General features: G+C 37.5%; 1 protein-coding gene across 2 annotated transcripts in view; it reads right to left on the reverse strand.

Moving 5' to 3' along the window:
• The window catches only part of tnr (tenascin R (restrictin, janusin)), a 145,423-nt gene that overhangs the window by 35,017 nt on the left and 90,298 nt on the right, over positions 1–20,108 (reverse strand). For both annotated transcript variants that reach the window (XM_084410400.1, XM_084410399.1), the window contains exons 4-8: positions 11,140–11,683; positions 7,457–7,930; positions 4,231–4,494; positions 2,470–2,585; positions 532–682 (exon numbers count right to left, since the gene is read on the reverse strand). In XM_084410400.1, coding sequence (XP_084266526.1) covers positions 532–682; positions 2,470–2,585; positions 4,231–4,494; positions 7,457–7,930; positions 11,140–11,626 — 1,492 coding nt within the window. In that variant the 5' untranslated portion in view covers positions 11,627–11,683. The remainder of the gene's footprint in view (positions 1–531; positions 683–2,469; positions 2,586–4,230; positions 4,495–7,456; positions 7,931–11,139; positions 11,684–20,108) is intronic.

Genomic DNA, 20,108 nt, shown 5'->3' on the forward strand with positions numbered 1-20,108 from the left:
CTATTCCAAAAAGTATGCCTATTTTAACAAGTGGACAAGAAGTGTCCAGTGTTGACTCCTCAATGTCATGTTGGAACACGGTGGAACATTTCACAACTGAAGACAGACCTCATTCCTATACAATTAATTACCATAATAATGCATTAGTTTTATCACTGTGGAACCATGCAAAAATGTTCGTCCTTGGAAACAATTACTGTATAAAGTCCTGAAGTCACACTATGGAATCTTACACAGAACGTCTTGATACAATTTTTGCAATATAATGTCATTATAGGGTGAAAAGAGAAAATGGATATATTGGAAGGCACCAACACTCTAGTTAGATCATTACAAATCAAAGAACCATTGAGTTATTGGAGAATGAAACAGTGAGGCGTGGGTGTTTCTCTAGCTAACAATGCCAAGGTCATGGATGTGACTCCCTGGGAACACAAAAAACTATGCATATAACCAGAATGCACTGTAAATTACATGGAATAAAAGTCTGCCGAGTGCATAAATGTAGTACAAAGTGAATGAGAGGCGTACGTGTGATAACGGTTGCAGTAACAGGCAGGCTCCTGCCTTGGTCTTTCAAGGCCACCAGGTTGACAGTGTATTCTTCCCCAGGCCTCAGCCCTGTTTGGTGGAACGATGTGATGGTACTAGGTAGTTGTGCTGTCATCCCTCCATCATTGTCCTTTGGCATGCAAAAGACACAAACAAATACAGAAACATCACATTTCACAATTCTGGCATCAGAGTGCAGGCAGGCATGCAGGAACAAACAGTACACCACTTGAATCAACCGAGATTGTTTTCAGAAGGCAGTCGGCTGTGTAAAAAGAGAACCTGCTGGAATTTCTGTGCAGATACGTTTCGCCAGATGTTTGATGTATTGAATCAGGTCTTGTTTTATTTCCCCAACTTGCTTAGCAGAGAACTTTGAGAGCTGCACTGCACCCCACAAGACATCAGCTTATTAAATCAGGCAATATCAAAGTGCTTGAGGGTTTCAGAAGATGTGACTGTTCTAAATGTATGTTCTTTGCCATTGACCCTGTGAACGCACACTTGTCTCTGCCCTCGCATCCATTACAATATTGTGGAAAATCAGAACGGCTCTTACGCTTTGTAGGATTAAATCCACAGAGGATATGACTTCCACTTCTAATATGATTTCCCCAGTGGTGTGCCGGAGTTGGCACGGTACTCATAGCAAACCCTCTCACCGATGGAAGATTGAAGTGCACCATGATCAACCCCCCAAAAAATCGGCTTCTTTGTATTCACTTCCTATTCTCCCGAAAGAGGCTTTTGACTTTCCAAGGTATTTTCTTCTTTCATTCCAAAAATGATGGATTTATGAGCTCACTTTGCCAGGGCATAGGCTATGGCTTTAGCTGAAAGCTAAGGCTATATTCATACTGCAAAGCCTCCTTTGAGTCTTAATGCTCAATTCTGATTTATTGCTCAGATCCAATTTCTTTGTGTGGCTATTCACATAATTCTTTTTTAAATGTGGCCAGTATCCGAGTGTGAATTGATAGAACAATAACAAAGAACAATAACAATAACAAAAACAGCCGGCCGGCCGGACGGCCGGACATCCTTCCGTCCGTCCATTCATTCATCCATCCATGACAGAAAACTGCACTCTTCAAATGCTCAATAAGAAGTGTGACTATTATTTGACTGAGCTTTCAGAACTGTCTGCAGATAGATTTGCCAAATCATCTGCTGGCTGAAGGAAGTTGTTTGTGTGAACCATTTAAGTAAACCATAATCCCCACTTTACCGGTTTCCATTACACTCAAGCACACCTCTGATATGTCAGATCTTTTTGTTGGAGGGGAACATGATGTTTACAGATCCAATGGCTGTTCTTAATAGTAACACTACAACTAAACAAAATGCCTCCGGGGCTCTGTTGCACATTTGTTATTACACATAGTAGGGAGAGATATTTCACCTTGATGTGAAATGACAGGTATGTTGCACAGGAAACATGCTGTTTTGCATACTTCAATGTCTCCCACTGCTATTTCATAATGAGACGCCAAGCACAAGCTCCACATTTTGTTGGCATCTTCCTGTGAGGGTGCAGTATGCACATGCTGAAAATGTTTTGTCCTTTCTCCAGATGGAACATTTGAAAGGGGATTAGTGAGAACATCTCTGCCTGGATGTATTGTTGTTTCTGCCATGATGCAAAATAATTCTCTTTCAAACACGGACAGATTGACATTTATCATGCTGAGAGGCACCTGTCAGAAAACGAATAATCTTTGGCTTAAAAAGAAGCATTAATTTATCGGCTGTGCACAGATGTCTGTCAAAACCTCACACTGCAGTTTCCTTGTTTACAATGCGGTGGATGGTAAAGTCCACAAATGCTACAAGATTCCAAAACCTCTGTGTTGTTACGCCAAGAGCTACAGCAGGGGCAGAATCAAATGATGTGTGACCTTCTAAGGAAAGCCTTACCTTGGGAATGAAGCTTATTTCCCAACCATCAAACAAGTAGTCTAAGGGTTGCCACTGAACCTCCACGGATGTCTCCGTGATGGATTTGAAGAGTAAACCGTCTGGATTCGAGAGATCTAAAAGGTACAGATTGATGCATTATTGGCCTCCGTCCTGTGTGTGTTCAATAAATCAACATTTTTCTCAGCCAAGACAGATCTTTACTCTCAGCTTTTAGCTCTGTAAAAAGAGGGCAGTGAGAGCAGATACAGAGCGGTTTACTATGCAGACATATTGAGGATTTTTTTTTTTTTTTTTTTTGTTATTTTCAATATGCAGTGTGTCTTCAATCAGTTTACATTTATTTTATAACACATGGAGTCGGGAAACCCAAAGAATAGAAGTCTAAGGAAATAGTATTACAGTCATTTCACAGTACACAAAAGTGAACCTTCAGCCTTTTCAGTGTCAATAATCGTAAGAGCCTCCAGAGGATTTGAAAATAATTTCATGGAAACAGTAATAAAACACTTATCTCTGCTGGGAGCGTTCTGCTTATTCCACATGTATGATGACATACAAAGGTTTGTAAGTAAGTGATAATGTACAGTCATACAATAAGTCTTGCTAAATAAACTCTGACAGTAGTCAGCACTCTCGGTTGCTCTCCTTCTCACTGGCACTACCTTTCAAAGGTTTGGTGTCAGTAATATAGTTTTTTAAAATAAGAAATAAATACTGCTATACAGCAAGGATGGATTTAATTGATCAAAAGTGTCAGTAAAAACATTTAAAATCTTCAAATATATGCTGTTTTTCTACTTTCTATTCATCAAAGAATACTGGAAAAATGTATCCACAACATATCAACTAGCATAACCATTTTCAACTTTGAAAACAATAAGAAATTTTCTTGACCATCAAATCAGCATTTTAGAATAATTTTTGGAGGATCATGTGACACTAAAGACTGAAATAAATTTTTAATTAGAAAAGTTAAACAAGTTATTTTAAATTGTATCAACTGTTCTTTTTTCTCTTAGTCATTCCTTTCTTGCAAAGTTTCCGAGGATGTTATACATCACAAGCATATAATTCAGTTGCAGAAAATGTGCAATAATGTTCAACATTAGTCTCATCTTTGTTAGATTACAGAAATTATGGCTCCACTAGTTGAATACCTCAGATGTATAAGTCAGATCATGATGTCGGCCAGATGCCACACGCAGATTGCAATTTCTTTCAAATTCATTAAGTTCTAATTATCTTTATTATCATCTCTGAATTACCTGCGAAAATGTACGAAACAGAAGGCCAATCAGTGGTGCTTTGTGATTGTCTGCAGAACGCCCCAACTGGCTTTTCACAAATAATGGAATATTTGTTATGATGTGTTCTATTCTAAGCAAGGCATTTTGCTCAAGGCTGACAGGCAGTGACTGTATACGAAAGGCCCTCTTGCATTTTGCCAATCTGGCACTGCTACTCACCAGGTGGTGGGTGTCTAATCATATCCTGTTGGCAAAAACAGCCAGTTGTTCCTCTGAAGAAGTAACATGAGGTATGTGTGTGTGAAAATGAGATTGTGAAAGAGTGTGTAATCTCACATCCAGGTCTATTAAACCTGGGTCATGCTTGGGTAACAATGATGCACTTACAATGAAAATGTCACATTCAAGATATATGCAAAACACCTCAGACATTTCCATAGAAAAATGCCTTATCTGACCAAAACACTGATGTTTTTGAATAAAAGAGCTCTCAGGAGAGAAGTGCACTCACAGGTTGAGGCTAAAGTGTTCATAGGGGCACTGATGATGTTGTCGATCACTGCGTACACGTTGATGTTGTATTCCAGACCCGGCTCCAACCCTTTGATGGTGGTGTTGGTAACGTTTCCTGGGACTCTGATTTCTAGTTGGACTCCACCAGGGGTTGTGGGGGCATAAGTGATGAGATAGTCTGTCAGGAACACAGGGCCCTCCCACTGCAGATCAATGGTGTTCTCTGACACTCCCCGAACTTGCAGATTCATAGGAGGTGACACTGTGTAAAAAGGGGTGAGGATATCACATGAATATTAATCATTCTGATCAAAAAGCAATCATTCTTAGGAGTCGGAGTTATGGAAATTTCTTTAACGTGATCTGAGGCAAATCACACTGGAAGCACTTACCACAGCTAGCATTGTTATGTTGTGGTGTTGCAAGGCAGCAGATTTACATGCTTGTTCAAGCCACATCCAGTATTATCTGACATTGATGTCACGGTATGTAGTAAACTTGAAAAAGTTAGAAAATGTAGCTAAGAGTTTGGAGGATCCCACTTGGGCTACCCATGAGACTAAGAAGCAACCAGGGTCTCCAGAACACATGAGACTTCCTCCTGATCTGGGCTCATAGGAGTAGCTATAAGTGGCCCCTAAGGAATTACTAAGGACTTGAAGAAGCAATTCAGCTTCTTCCACACGAACAGGACAGACTGGTGTTCCTTCTGTTCCCCCTCAAAACAGAGAAAAAAGTCCCAGGGTGCATACTTAGCAAAATTTATCACTCTGGCATCTGTGCTTTTCACCCATATCGAGCTGCCAAGCTCCCCTTTTTATTTTTAAGGAGGAACAAGAACCCAGGAAGCGAAGCAGATACAGTCTTAGACAAAAAAGGGAGCAATGGTCTGTCCAACTGAAAGTCTCAGCACCTACAAAATTTAAAGCTGACTGTAATTATTTGAATTGTCTTGATATGTCAAGAAATGCATATTCAGCATAATCATCATATATTTTCTAATAATCTATTCAGCATATATTTATTTATCTATTGTAATAATAGATACAGTAAATAAAGAATATTTTGACAACAGGATAGTATTAAATAACATTTTGTAACAAATTATAAAGTTACAGTTTTGTTGTATTTACATTATGTGTTGTGAGTTATTTTTTAAAATGTCATTAAGCATCACATCACAAATTCAAGCAGTTATTTTTCAATCCACTCCAAATTAATTTATTCTCAGCTTGGTACGTGCATTAGCATCGCCAGCCTGCTTGTCTACATTATCGATTATTATGTACTGAAGCAACAATGTGTCAGATAACAGTCTTTCAGAATAACTTCAAGACTGTATTTGGCAAAGTGTGTAGAGTGTAAATTGCTATGACTTTATGATTACTTTTGGTTGAATTATAGTTGAAAGACATGGTAAAAGTGGGTGTAGTGCTATGTTAAAGTTTGCAATTTCATTCCTTGAATAGAAAATATCTGTAAAAAAAAAAAAAAGTCATTGTCAAAGGAAGAAATGTAAGAAATAATTTCATTTTGAGCTATTTTACATTTTCAAAAAAGGATCTTCTCATGACATCCCATTTCCTTGATTACTTCTTTTTCCTTCTTTGCTACCTGTTTGCAAAATACTTTTTGCTTACGGTTTCATCTGCCTAATGAAATGAGAAAATTGGATAGAGTAACTGAAAGAAAAAGCCATATCCTAATTCATTCCCTTGATAATATGAAGACCTAAGAGAGCAGAGAATCTCCAGAAGAGGTGTGGAGAGTAATAATTGAGCAGCCACTCGCAGTATTCCACCACCTCTCGCACACAACACCCCACTATTTTCTCCTAATTGCAATGAAATAAGCAATTTTGCCTCCACTCAGTCTTGCAGAAAATGAGAGGGAGAGAACTGGGTTCTTAATATGATTTGCCCTTCCCTCTCCCACTCGTGAGATGACAGCTGTCTTCGGCGATGTGGGGTTTCGACAGCCTTTTTCCACGAACTAGCTCTGAACCTCGGTAAGCGTGATGGAGAAATTGCTTTGGCCAGGTTAATATGACACATCTTCCCCAGTGAATGTGACTTTTGACAAATGAATGGTGTTACGCTGTGAGTTGTCACCAATTTTACAGCCATGACTAGAAGAGCAGGGGAGCTCCCATGGGGTTTAGCATCTGCCGTGTGTGCCCGTAACTAGGGAAACGGTCACTGTTCTTCCCAGAGAGGATTTTAATATTGATATTCAAAAGTCAGTATACCAGTCGCATTTAGACTTCACTTAATAAAGTGGTTTGTTTATCTGCAATTGGCTTAAAGAGAAAGAATAGATACAATGAAAATACTTTTTGTATTTTCTCAAAACAAGCTTTTGTTATGACTTAATTTCTTCTCTGATGGATTTTAAATGCTCAAAGAACACCAAGTGAGTCAGACATTACATATTCACTTGCAATATATAAGGCGGAAAGTGTGAATTGTCCAGCACAAATTCATTTTCCTGGGGAATGGTTAACTACTCTGCTCTACTGTGTCAATACAGCAAGCTGTGGTAAGTGTTTGTAATGTTAAAATTATGAAAAAATTGTTTCAATTTAACAGAACAACACATGTAATTGCTGCAAATTAAGGTATGAATTACCATATAAATTACAGTAAAAGAACAGATGTATTGTTTCCTTACAGGAATAAAAAAATATATATACTGTATATATGGCTAATAGGAAAAAATTGTCTTCTTAACCCTTTATACGTGAAAAAATTGTCTTCTTAACCCTTTATACGTCGGGTCAGAGGTCACTCTTCCGCCGGAGGTCTTCCTTCCGCATACGTTACTGGAAGCCTGTGATTAGTGTTAATAAAGTTATAAATGTGTATATTTTTCTCAAAAAAATGCATCACTTTGCTTTAGAAGGCCTTTATTAACCCCCTGGAGCCGTATGGATTACTTTTATTATGGATGGGTGCACTTTTTTGTGCTTCAAAATCTAAGGTACCATTCACTCCCATTATAAAGCTTGGAAGAGCCAGGACATTTTTTTTATATAACTCTGAATGTGTTCGGCTGAAAGAAGAGAGTCATATACACCTAGTAAATTATGGGATAATTTTCATTTTTGGGTGAACTAACTCTTTGAGGCAGGCTGGGTATACAGACATGTCAAGTAATGAAATATATATAAATCATTATATAACAATATATTTTACTGTACTCAACCATACACATTGAATACTGACCTGAAGCGCAGTCATCCCCTGTATATCCCTCTTGACAGGCACAGAAACCATCCTTACACACCCCTTTCTGGCTGCAGTTATTAGCACAGAAGATGAGAGAGCAGTCTTCCCCCAGGAAGCCGGGTCGGCACTGACAGGTTCCGTTCACACAGGTTCCTTGATCTGAGCAGTCGTTCAGACATCTGCCCTGCGAGCAGTCCTCCCCAGCATAGGCTTCCTCGCAAACACACTCACCATCAATGCACAACCCCCTGTCAGAGCAATCACCTGGGCATCGAGGCTCCGAGCAGTTCTCACCGCCAAAGTTACGGTCACATGCACACTCGCCTTCGATGCAAATGCCCTGGCCAGAACAGTCATTTGGGCAGCGCGGTTCAGTACAGTTCTTGCCAATCCACCCTTCTTCACAAACACACCCACAAATGTCCATGCTGAAGGTGCCATGGCCACACTGAGGGACGAAGTCCAAGCGACCTAAGAGTGAACAAATATGTTGAAGTTAAAGAAACAGTTCACCCAAAAGTGAAAGCCATCATTTTACTCGCACTAACACCATTGAGAAATTTGACTAATGGCGACTGTTAAAGTGCCCCTATTATGCTATTTTAAAGGTTCCTAATTTTGTTTTGGAGGTCACCTACAATAGGTTTACATGCATTCAAGGTAAAAAAACACCTTAATTTTCTCATGATATACATTGCATATCAGCATATATCTCAGAGTCTGAAAACGATTCGATCGAATATTCAGTCTCTCTAAACCACTCCTTTCCGCAAGCCTACTCTGCCTTGATTGGTCAGATGGCCCAGTCTGTTTTGATCGGTCTACCGATTATAGTGTGTATCAGAAACGAAATACAGATTACCATATCTTAATTTCATCTCTAGAGGCTTCCTCAGCGCTCAATACACAGTAACACGAACAGTGACCACTGCGTTGATTTTACCGTATCAATTCCAGAGCGAGTCTTCATCCTTTTGAAGTGCATGCAAAGTGGATTTGCAGCACTGAAAACAGCATCTTCTCAACATGTCGACAACACAAACCAAACTCTTCCAGGCCTCAGCTACAACTAGAGTGTCTGAGGGTAGGTCAAATTAGATGTTGTTAGCGGGCACCCAATGAAGACCACAGGCTGGCATTATGCTAATTTGTAACATAGGTATGTAACAGGAAGTGAGACTGGAGCTGGTGACGAATTGTTTCAGCAGGTCAGAATCGATTCTTTCTTTTAGGAGATGATAACTTTATTTGTTGTGCATTTTGATCTTTAAAACTTTGCAGACCTTTTACACTCACAAATTATACACTGCATGAAAGGTAATATTCGAAAAAGCATAATAGGGGCACTTTAACACTGTGACTGAATAAGTGAATTAAAGAACTGGCCCTATTAAAAACCCTAGACCATAGAGCACCCTGACTAGATACTTCTCCCTGACTGGATACTGGATACTGGATTCGCTCTTTTCTATTGGACTTTGTTTAAAGAACTGGACCTGTTTGGTTCATGAATTAATCATTCAGACCGGTTTTGTGACCTGGGTCAACCGATTCGTCAAACTCTATGATTTTAAGTGTATATCGACTCAAATTACAGCCTGTTTCTCACACAAATCTATCATTATGGGTGTCAAAACAAGTTAGACCATTTTATAATAATTTTGTTGTGCTTTTTTGGTATTTTGGTCCACATTCATCTCACTTTTTATTATCCTGAACACTCTTTTAAACATGTCCTTCAAAAATGAATGCATTTTCCTCAAAATAAACCAAATTAAAGATGTTTGGAACAACATGAGCTTGGGTAAATAATTCAGAAGAATTCAAGAATTCACACTGGGAAAGCTATTCCTTTTATTTTCATCAGGTTGGAGTAAAATTAAACTGAAGCAGAAAAAATAAATAATAATTCTGAGGCAATATCCTGCAATCTTATTTGTTTCAGCACATGTAGCCTGGTTTGATTCAGCAAGCAGAGGACTTATCAAAGGCTTGAGGGGAAGACCTATCCAGCAGCAGTGCTGTAATTAATCTAGTTCACAATCTAACCTCATTTGTATAGCTTAATATGACGTTCCCTTTACTACTGCAGTGTTTCAGCTGTTTTTAGCTGCCCTGAAGGGGCTCCACAGCCAAGGTTTGCAGGTGTGAATCCACTCGAGTGCCCCTTTGAGACATTAAACAAGCACAACACTACCATCGTCCACAGTTCTGTTGTCCCTATGGGTCAATGCACAATACAGCCTCTACTTCACTTAGCACTGCAGTCACATCATAACCGACAGAAAGACCAGGATGGGCTTTTGGTTTCGTCCACCAATGAGTCAACGCCATTGAAACTGATTCAAGAAGTTTGAATAATCCACTATAAAACAACCAGGGTTGTTAAAGACACTGTCTGTTTATAATATATTCATGATTTTTGATTAAGTATATTTAGCTTAGAGTAAGTATATTTATAACTGTGTTTACAATTGGTAAACATTGGTATTGGTGGTGGTTGAGGAGATTCCCCCCTTGTAAAGTGCTTTGAGGTCTCAGAAAAAGCGCTATATAAATGTAACGAATTAATTAAATGATAAATTATTATTATTATTATTATTATTACTACAATATATCCATGATATTTGATTAAGTATATTTAGCTACAGCAGGACATATTAACTCTTCAATTTGTTGTTTTGCATGTTATAACTTGGATCTTAAAGTGCTATAACCTTTCTTTTTATTATGCACCAATTTACACTTCTAGATGAAAGCTGTCAGTGATTTTCTCTTTTTCCTGTCAATACTGCTAATTCTCTATATACCAATTTAGTAATCCAAAGGCCTTATAAATTAAATTAGTACACTACCATTCAAAAATTTGGGGTTGATAAGAGCTTTTAATGTTTCTGAATAAAGTCTCTTCTTATGCTTACACAGGTTGCATTTATTTGATAAGAATACTGTAAAAACAGTAATATTGTGAAATATTATTACAATTTAAAATATACATAAAATAGAAGGCAGAATTTTCAGCAGCCATTACTCCAGTCTTCAGTGTCACGTGATCCTTTAGAAATGTGGTGGTCAAGAAATATTTCTTATTGTTATCAATGTTGAAAACAGTGGTGCTGCTTAATATATTTGAGGAAATCATTATACAATTTTTTCAGGATTCTGTTATGAACAAATTAAAATAACAGCATTTATTTAAATATTTTGTAATGTTATAAATGTTTTTACTGTCACTTTTGATCAATTTAATACGCCCTTGCTGGATAAAAGTATTATTTATTTAAAAAAAAAAGACCTGTCCCCAAACTTTAATGGTAGTATTATATTTAACTTTAGGTTTTACCTAAAAAAAGTATTAAAGGAGCAAAAATAAGTGTATGAACTGTATTAGCTTTAGAAAAGCATGTATTATGAATACAATCTATATGAATACAATAAATGGCATAAATCCCTATTTTATCTGATCTAGTCCTCAACCTAAAAGGAGTTTGAAATCGCTGATTTAAACATTTAAGCTTAAACATTCTGAAGTAATCTTTACTTAGTTCAATCATAAACAACATTTTATCTGTTAGAAAATACCATAACAGAAAGCATGCTTGAATGAGCAAATCCAGTCAGATCATAGAACTTTTTTTTTTTAATACTGCAGGCTGTGCACCTCAGAATCTTAAACTTACCCATAACAGAGCTTTCTCCGCAGCAGCTGGAGCTACACTGTGCTCGAAGCACGGACACCTCCCTCTCCAGCATCTCTATGCGGTTAGCCAGCTGTTCCATGGTGGCAGCTGCAGGACAAGCACAGGCCTGCTTTGGGATATTGATGCGATGGGTGAAGGTCACCTGGCTGTCCGAGTCCACTGTCTCTTCTGTGTACTCTGTCGGCATCTTGTCACTCCCACTTGTACCTTTGTTTATCTCTGGGCCCGGTACAGTGTCTAGGTCCACTGAACAGAGTGACTCTAGAGGTACATTGATGTTGTATACATGATTGAAGATCATGGGCTGGGTCTGGTTGCCGGGGGGACCCTCACCTTCTGGAACCTGCCGCCTCACCCTTGTTGTCCTCACTAGTTTGCTGGTGGGGTTAGGAACAGCTTGAATCCCAAAGAACAGTAGAGCCAGGCTCACTACTGAACCTTGTATTGCCATGGTGCACCCCCACATCTCAACTCAGGCACTAGGGCGAGAACATCAACTCCACAAATAGACCTCTGATTGGCACTGTGGACAAGAAGAGACCATTTTTTAGCTCTAGAGAAAAAGTAAGACAATAACAGGGCTCAACAATTGCAATATTTTCACTTGCCCTCCTAATACTTTCACTGGCCTCAGCACAAATATGATACATTTTGTACTTGTTAAATTTAGCAAAAAATATTGTCATCATTGGGTTGGACTTTGTCTCAATGTCTATGGTAGTTATAGCCTATGGTGGTTATAGTCATGCTCTGATGTCATTTTCAATACAATTGATAATTATAGGGCATTATCGGATTGATAGTTCATTGAGCCAATTATGGTGCGATGAAGGCATTCCATACTATCTGGTCATCCTGCAGTAAAGGAAAGCTTGTAGAACAATGACAAAATTAGTGTTTTACACACCAGTGTTGTTTTTGGTAACTAAATGTAAATCTATTAAGACTTAAACTAAAATGAAAAATGGAAATATAAAAGCTAATTCAAAATATGAATAAATAATATAATAGTATATCATAATACTAAAATAACACTGGTACACACTATTTCTGAATATTTTTTGTAGGGCTGGGTATCGGCAAGGGCCTCACGATTAGATACATATCGCGATACATGTGTCACGATACAATATATTGCAATATGATAAATAAAAAAAGATGGATAAAGAATAAAATGTAAAAAATAATAGAGCTGAAAATACAACTTGCTGTGTACCAGCTGAGTATCACATTATATTGATAACTCTTTATTAGCTAAATTTATTAGCAAAGCTATTTGCGTTACACAGTGTCACTAGCCGCGTTTCCATTACCCTTCAAATTGCGCAAACTGAAATTGCGAATTGAAAATACGCCCAATGGAAAGTCAATGGGGACCAGCAACTGTCTAGTTAGCCACGTTCTTCAAAATATCTTCTGTTGTGTTCAGCACAAGAAAGAAATTAATACAGGTTTGGAACAAATGTATTAAATACCTTATTATATTCTAAAACCTTGTGAGTATATATTTGACAGTATTGGTGCAATAAGACTTGAAAGATAACTTAGTCCAGTATCTAGGTGCTGTTTGACAGGCTTTTAGTGCCTGTGCGCTTTGGGTGTATGCGCTCAGAAAAGCACATGCACTCTCCGAAAAAAAGATACAAAAGCTGTCACTGTGGCGGTACCTTTTCAAAAGGTACACCTTTGTACCTAAAGAGTGCATATAAGTCCCTCAAAGGTACATATTGGTACCAAACGTGTACATATTAGTACCTAAATGGTACATATTAGAACCCTTTTGAAGGGTACTGTCACAGTGACAGCTTTTGTACCTTTTTTTCTGAGAGTGTGTTAGAACAGCGCATCAGCATGCGAATGAAATGTTTAACAGGCAAGGCTTTAAAGCACATGCAAATAATGAACTTTTGTGAATTGCAGTGTCCCGTGAGTGTATCTATGTCTTCGTTAACATGTGATGTGAATGTATGTCGCGTTGTACAGTATGCTGAGTTGGAGGCGCCAGAACTGCAACTGATAGAATGTACTGTAATACGATACTACAATATTTTTCAAAAGCAGATCATGGAGGCATTTTAATGATATCGCACACCCCTAAACCAAAGTGCACCCACACGTCGGCTCTGCAAGCTGGAGGCGCTCTTATATTTTCCGCCCCATGCTCGCTCCCACTTACTTCTGAGACATTGGCCGTATGAATGTATATGAAGGGCAAATGTTAGCGTTGTAGACAGCGAGTCAGCAATCTACAGGAACTGAGGAGGTCGTTTGAAACAGAGGGATTGATGAAATGTTAACGTCATTTTAAATCCATTTAAACGTGATTTTAAACAAGTATCAATACTAGAGGATGGAATGTCGAATATGGAATATTTTTGCACAGCCCTAATTTTTTGTACTGTCCGTTTTTTATATAAGGAACAGTCTCCTTTGCTCCTTTTGCTCCTGATTTTTTTATAATGTTCAGCCCATTCTAACTAATGCTTCCAGGACTATAACAAGTCATTCTTGTGATTTTAACAAATGTAGACAATGTCAGTTTGGTGACATATAAATCAGCATAATTTGCAAGAACAATGTTGAGAAATCCAAATGTTTATGGGAAGTGACAGCTCTTGTCAGCTCATCCAAAACCTCTCACACTGGCCCCGTTCCATCAGGCCCTTTTTACTGTTGAGCCCTGAAATATAGTCAACACAAAGACACACCTGGTAAGCAGAATTTATATTGATTTGGTATTTTTTGCAAAAATTATTTAATTGTGGAGATTCAACCAAGAAGCTTTCCCTACAGCACGAGAACATATTGGAGAAATACGACTGAGAATTTTGTTGATACAGTTCATTGATTCAGTTTATAATTTTCTTTAAATCTTCCTTAATCCCTTATCAGCAACAGAACTCAGGACAAGAGCAAACTGTAATCACAGAGTCAGACTGACACCTGGTCTTTGGGGCTATGGTCAGACCGATAATCTTCTCTGACATTTTCTATTTTTCATGCACTGGCAGACATCCTCTTCTCTACCGAAGAAACTCTTTTTATCACTGCCCAATCACTTGGATAAAAGTAGGAGACATTTATCCAGTGCTACATCATTTCTTATGGAAGAAGAATTCATTTGTAGAGAACAAAACATCCATCCATCCAAATCAATCCCAATCACTCACGTCGCTTTAAAGAGGACCTATTATGCTTTTTTTACATTTTCAACTTTCTTTAGTGTGTAATGTTGCTGTTTGAACATGAAAAAGGCCTGCAAAATTATAAGTCCACTCCAAAGGGAGTTAGTCTCTATATCAGTAAACACTGTTTCTGAACTGCCTGAAATGCCTCGATTATAGTCTTGAGTTTTCTTCTGGGTATGTACACATCAAAATATTCCTCTTTTAATTAATTAATGTCCAAGGCATACACAAAATGTGTGTTGGTTGACCAATCAACACACTGGATCAATCAGAGCACATTACGCTTTTCGAAAGGAGAGGCCTTATAGAGACAGGAACTAAACAAAGTGTCAATACTGACAGACTGGGAAGGGAAAAATATGTGAAAAATGTTTTTGAACATTCAAGCATGAAAATCTAGTAGACTCCAAACCCAAAAAGGGCATAATATGGCCTCTTTAAACTAACAATCCAAATGTATTTTCATATTAATTACCTAGAATATTGAAAATGTGTCACAAAAGAATGAATACGTTCCTGTAGTGCAGAATCATATATTCCTGTCAGATTTGTCAGCGTGTGGGGGTGTGTTAAAGCGGGTTGCTCTCATTTTATTTGTGGCACTGGACCCTGGAGCAGGTGGCTTGTTAATTCCACCTCCATCCTGCCTCTTACATGACTGAGTGGCAAACTTCACTTCTCATTCGCACAAAAGTGGTCTGACATTACACAACCAATTTCACACCTTCTAAATTTGCATAGTAGTAACACAGTCTGCTTCACAAATTTCAGCCAAAACAATGTCGTTTTAAAAATCACAAAGCATTTAACTGTCAAAAAAAGTCATTTTCTCTAAACTGTTGAGATTTGAAAAATGTCTTTCCTATGGTCTAGTCTCTAGTATTTTCTCTAATGGAGAAGATTAGAAAGACTAGAGAACCATACAGAAACTACAGACTACTGAAGATACTGTCACACTCTCACTCTAATTGCTGTGTTTTTTTACCCATGCTGCCTTCAAAGGAAAAGTCAGAACGGGTCATCCAGACAAATCTGCGTTTGTCTTGTTATAATGGGTTGATGGGAAACTTTTCTTTGACTGGAGATCTTGGCAATGCCAAGCAGCCCACTGCCTTTGAAGAGAATGGAGTGCCATCAGACTGAATGACGAAAAGACTCAATTAGTAGAGCTCTCAATTAAATATGACAGAGAAGACCACAGGGCCCTTTGACTGTGCCTTTTTCCCCAATATCCTAATTTACTTTTGAACAGCACATGTTTCTTGCTGGGATTTTTCTTTCAGTCACTTAATGGTTGTCCACATGGTAGAACTACAATCAGAACTGACATTGTGAGTGTCTGAGTGTGTGAAAGAAGTGAAAGGAGCTGTTTTCAACACTGATAAAAGAGAAAATGTTTCTTGAGCACCAAATGAGCATATTGATTTCTGAAGGATCATGTGACAGAAGACTGGAGCTTTGCCATCATAGGAATAAATTACATTTTATAATATATGAAAATAGATAACAATTTTTACTGTTTTTAAAAAAAAATCCTATAGACCACATACTTTTGAGTGGTAGATTTGTGAAAGGAGTCATTGGTAACAATAAGAATTGTGTCAATTTCTTGAGATGAGGATCTATTTTAACAGATATTAATATGCTATGATTTGGGCTGCAAATGTGCTCACTGACACATTTACATTAATGTTTAAACAGCTGCAACCCTTTCATTTCATTTACTGATATAACTTAAAAATAAAACTGAAAGTATATAAATACTGTATATCATTATTTCTAAAATAACTTGATCGACAGCCCTAGTGTATACCTTTTCCCTGGAAACCAATAATGTAATATTCCACAGCCAAGCAAATAAATAAAAGATTTTTTTTCAAATACTGGTCTGCAAATGTTCTGCTTCAAATCAATGTAAGTGATGCTGCAGATCTGTAATGGAAGAATACATGCGGTGGAAATGGATGTTTTATAAGTAAGAAAAGAACAATAGCATCATTATGGCCTGAATCTTATGTAGGAAGAGCTGATGTAACATCCTGTTTTATAATCCATGTTCCTTGTTATTTAAACAGCATTCTGTGGCCATTGTTGCTGCTGATAAACTTTAGAAAAGTTACCAAGAGTTGTAATACAAGTATACAGTGTGTGCAGAATTATTAGGCACGTTGATTTTCTGATCATATTTTATTTCCAGGAACATTTTGCCAATTCCAAACCATATTAATCTTAATAACTACTATTAATTTTGTATTTAATCATGTATAAGTGATATATAATTGTTCATGAAGGCTGGAAATGAAAAATGTCTTATTTTCAGGTGTGCAGAATTATTAGGCAAGTTTTCTTTTACAGATAAAATAAGCCAAAAAAGAGATTTAACAAAGACTGAAAAGTCAAAAATTATTAAATCCCCATGAGAAGAATGCAAAACTAATGCAATACTAGAGATTACAGTTAAGGCATGACCATTGGACAGTGAAATGCTCATTGGGTCAGCAGGGTCAGACAAAAACAGGTGGAGAAGAAAAAACACATGTTAACTGCAAAAGAATGAAGAATTAAGGTGAAGAATTAAGTGTGAAACCATCGGGAACCCTTTAGTCTCCAGCGCCACCATTTTCCAGAACTGCAACCTACCTGGAGTCTCCAGAAGAGCAAGGTGTCAGGGTCTCAGAGACTTGGGTTAGGCAAAGAATCTTAAAAAATGACCCCCTCTTAATAAGAATCACAAGCTGATGAGTAGTAAAATACATGAAGACTGTTTTTTTATAGGCTTTATAGACAGACAGATTGAGAGTGACTCTTGAAGGACCAGCAACACATCCTCTTCTACCACTGTTTGAAGAATTCATCTTCCAGAATACATTTTAATACGTTTTGGGAGTTAATTTTTAGTCCATCTCTGCAAAACGGACTTCAGGGTAGGAGATGGACTAAAAATAAACTCACAAAACGTATTAAAACGTATTCTGGAAGATGAATTCTTCAAACAGTGGTAGAAGAGGATGTGTTGCTGGTCCTTCAAGAGTCACTCTCAATCTGTCTGTCTATAAAGCCTATAAAAAAACAGTCTTCATGTATTTAACAACACTTCAGCTTGTGACTCTTATTAAGAGGGGGTTATTTTTTAGGATTCTTTGCCTAACCCAAGTCTCTGAGACCCTGACACCTTGCTCTTCTGGAGACTCCAGGTAGGTTGCAGTTCTGGAAAATGGTGGTGCTGGAGACTAAAGGGTTCCCGATGGTTTCACACTTAATTCTTCACCTTAATTTTTCATTCTTTTGCAGTTAGCATGTGTTTTTTCTTCTCCACCTGTTTTTGTCTGACCCTGCTGACCCAATGAGCATTTCACTGTCCAATGGTCATGCTTTAACTGCAATCTCTAGTATTGCATTAGTTTTGCATTCTTCTCATGGGGATTTAATATTTTTTTACTTTTCAGTCTTTGTTAAATCTCTTTTTTGGCTTATTTTATCTATAATAGAAAACTTGCCTAATAATTCTGCACACCTGAAAATAAGACATTTTTCATTTCCAGCGTTCATGAACAATTATATATCACTTATACATGATTAAATAGAAAATTAATAGTAGTTATTAAGTTTAATATGGTTTGGAATTGGCAAAATGTTCCTGGAAATAAAATATGATCAGAAAATCAACGTGCCTAATAATTCTGCACACACTGTACAGGTGCTGGTCATAAAATTAGAATATCATCAAAAAGTTGATTTATTTTCCAGCAGGATTTGCACCTGCCCACACTGCCAAAAGAACCAAAACCTGGTTCAATCACCATGGTATTACTGTGTAATTACTGTGTGATTTCATGTAATATTCAAATTTTCTGGGATTTTGATTTCGTGGGTTTCATAAGCTGTAAGCCATAATCATCAAAATTATAACAAATAAATGCTTGAAATATCTCACTTTGCATGTAATGATATAATATAGGCCTATTAGTTTCACCTGTTAAGTTGAATTCTTGAAATAAAGCAACTTTTTGATGATATTCTAATTTTATGACCAGCACCTGTAAGTATAATGGCAGGTACCCAGCAAACACAGAACGTTGGCGCAACGTAGCCAACCTTCTAACAACGTTTTAACAACATGGCCAAAAGGTTACTATAACTACGTTGTGTAGTGAAGGTTGTTACAGCGTTGTCACAATGTTGACATTAAACCACCGTTCAGGGCCATTGCTTAAGGTTGTGCCAACGGTGTCTTGACAACCACTGGACTACATAATGTACTCGTCACTGCCCTGAAGCGGGAAAATCAGCCTTTTAAATTCCAACCACCTGTTGGGCTCATTATGTTCTCATTCATCATCAAGCAAGGATACGTGAGTACTGCGTTTAGCCTACCTCAGCTATCAAACACAACCTACAACTTTAATTTCTAATGTGATTAATGTAGCCTCGCTTGCACTGTTTAGTTTGTAATTTGATTTTTCCGCTATTTAGTCTCATTCGTTGCTTTGCTCCTCTGACGTTTTCCCGGTTACCGACCTTTATCGGCCGGCTTTCGGCTATACTGCCATACAGACCCGGTTTTGTTCATTAAATGTTCTGATCTGCCTTTGCTTTTTATGTTTTATTTATTATACTTAAAATAAATTTGTATATTCGTTTATTTCTTTTCCACAAATGTATTACTTTTGGAAGTGCAATTTGATTCTATTATGCAGTTTTAATAAAGTTGAATTAACGAAACCTGTCATTTTTATTCTTCAAAGTGTACACTTGCAGGTGTTGATAGCCCCATTAAATAATAATATAGATAAACAATAAACGATAAAAAGTTTATAATTAACTAACAAAATGCTAAATGGGGGATATAGCAGCATATAAAAATATTGTAAGAACGTCATCTCTCAGTTGCTGAATGTCGCGCAACAACGTTGCTACAGCCCTGTCGCGTCTTACAATTCTACGTTGTTACAATGTTGCGAGCACGTAGACAGCGACGTTGCCATAGCAGAAATGCAACGTGCCACAGACGTTGCCACAACGTAAATGTGTTTGCTGGGTATAATGGTATTATTATAGTATAAGAAAAGACAGGAAATTGACAAAGTCTAAGAAAGATATGAATGCGAAGCAATCTCTTCTCATTGCTGAAAACAGCTTCACCTTCTTTCAGTGAGATGACACATTTTCAAAATAAGACAAGATGCACCACAATTGAGATAATGACAACAAATCTTTCTTCTTCTTCATCGAGAGTTACCTCTGACTCAAGATGTTCAAGAAATAGAAAGTAAAGAGATTAATTTACAACAAATTTGAGATTGAGATTTTTCTTTCCAATTCACTCCAAAACAAAACTAAATAGTAACATAAAACTATTTTACTCAAAAATATAAAATCCAATTTAAGTTGGTAGCGGTTTGGAATGTAGTAGCTGGTGTAAGATGGTTTACCAGCTAATAAGCAAGCAACAAACTATAGGCACCAGGTGATCTAACAAGCTTCAAGTGGTCAGGGTGGGTTTTCAAACATACTGGATGGCCAACCAACCAATGACCAGCTTGGGCCAGTTTAAAAAAAACAAAAAACAAAAACAAATACCAGCTTAAGGTTGATTTTCCAGTAGTGTGCATGCTTGAATCTATGACATGTGATGAGCTCATTTTCACCTGCAAGACACATCATCCACTCTTCAGAGAACACAACCACACCACTGATTGAAATGTCAGGGCTGAAAGCATGAATGACTGTATTTCACAATCTCAGAATTATGTCTCTTCC

Source organism: Rutilus rutilus, assembly GCF_951802725.1.
Source record: "Rutilus rutilus genome assembly, chromosome: 6".
Classification (NCBI taxonomy): Eukaryota; Metazoa; Chordata; class Actinopteri; order Cypriniformes; family Leuciscidae; genus Rutilus; species Rutilus rutilus.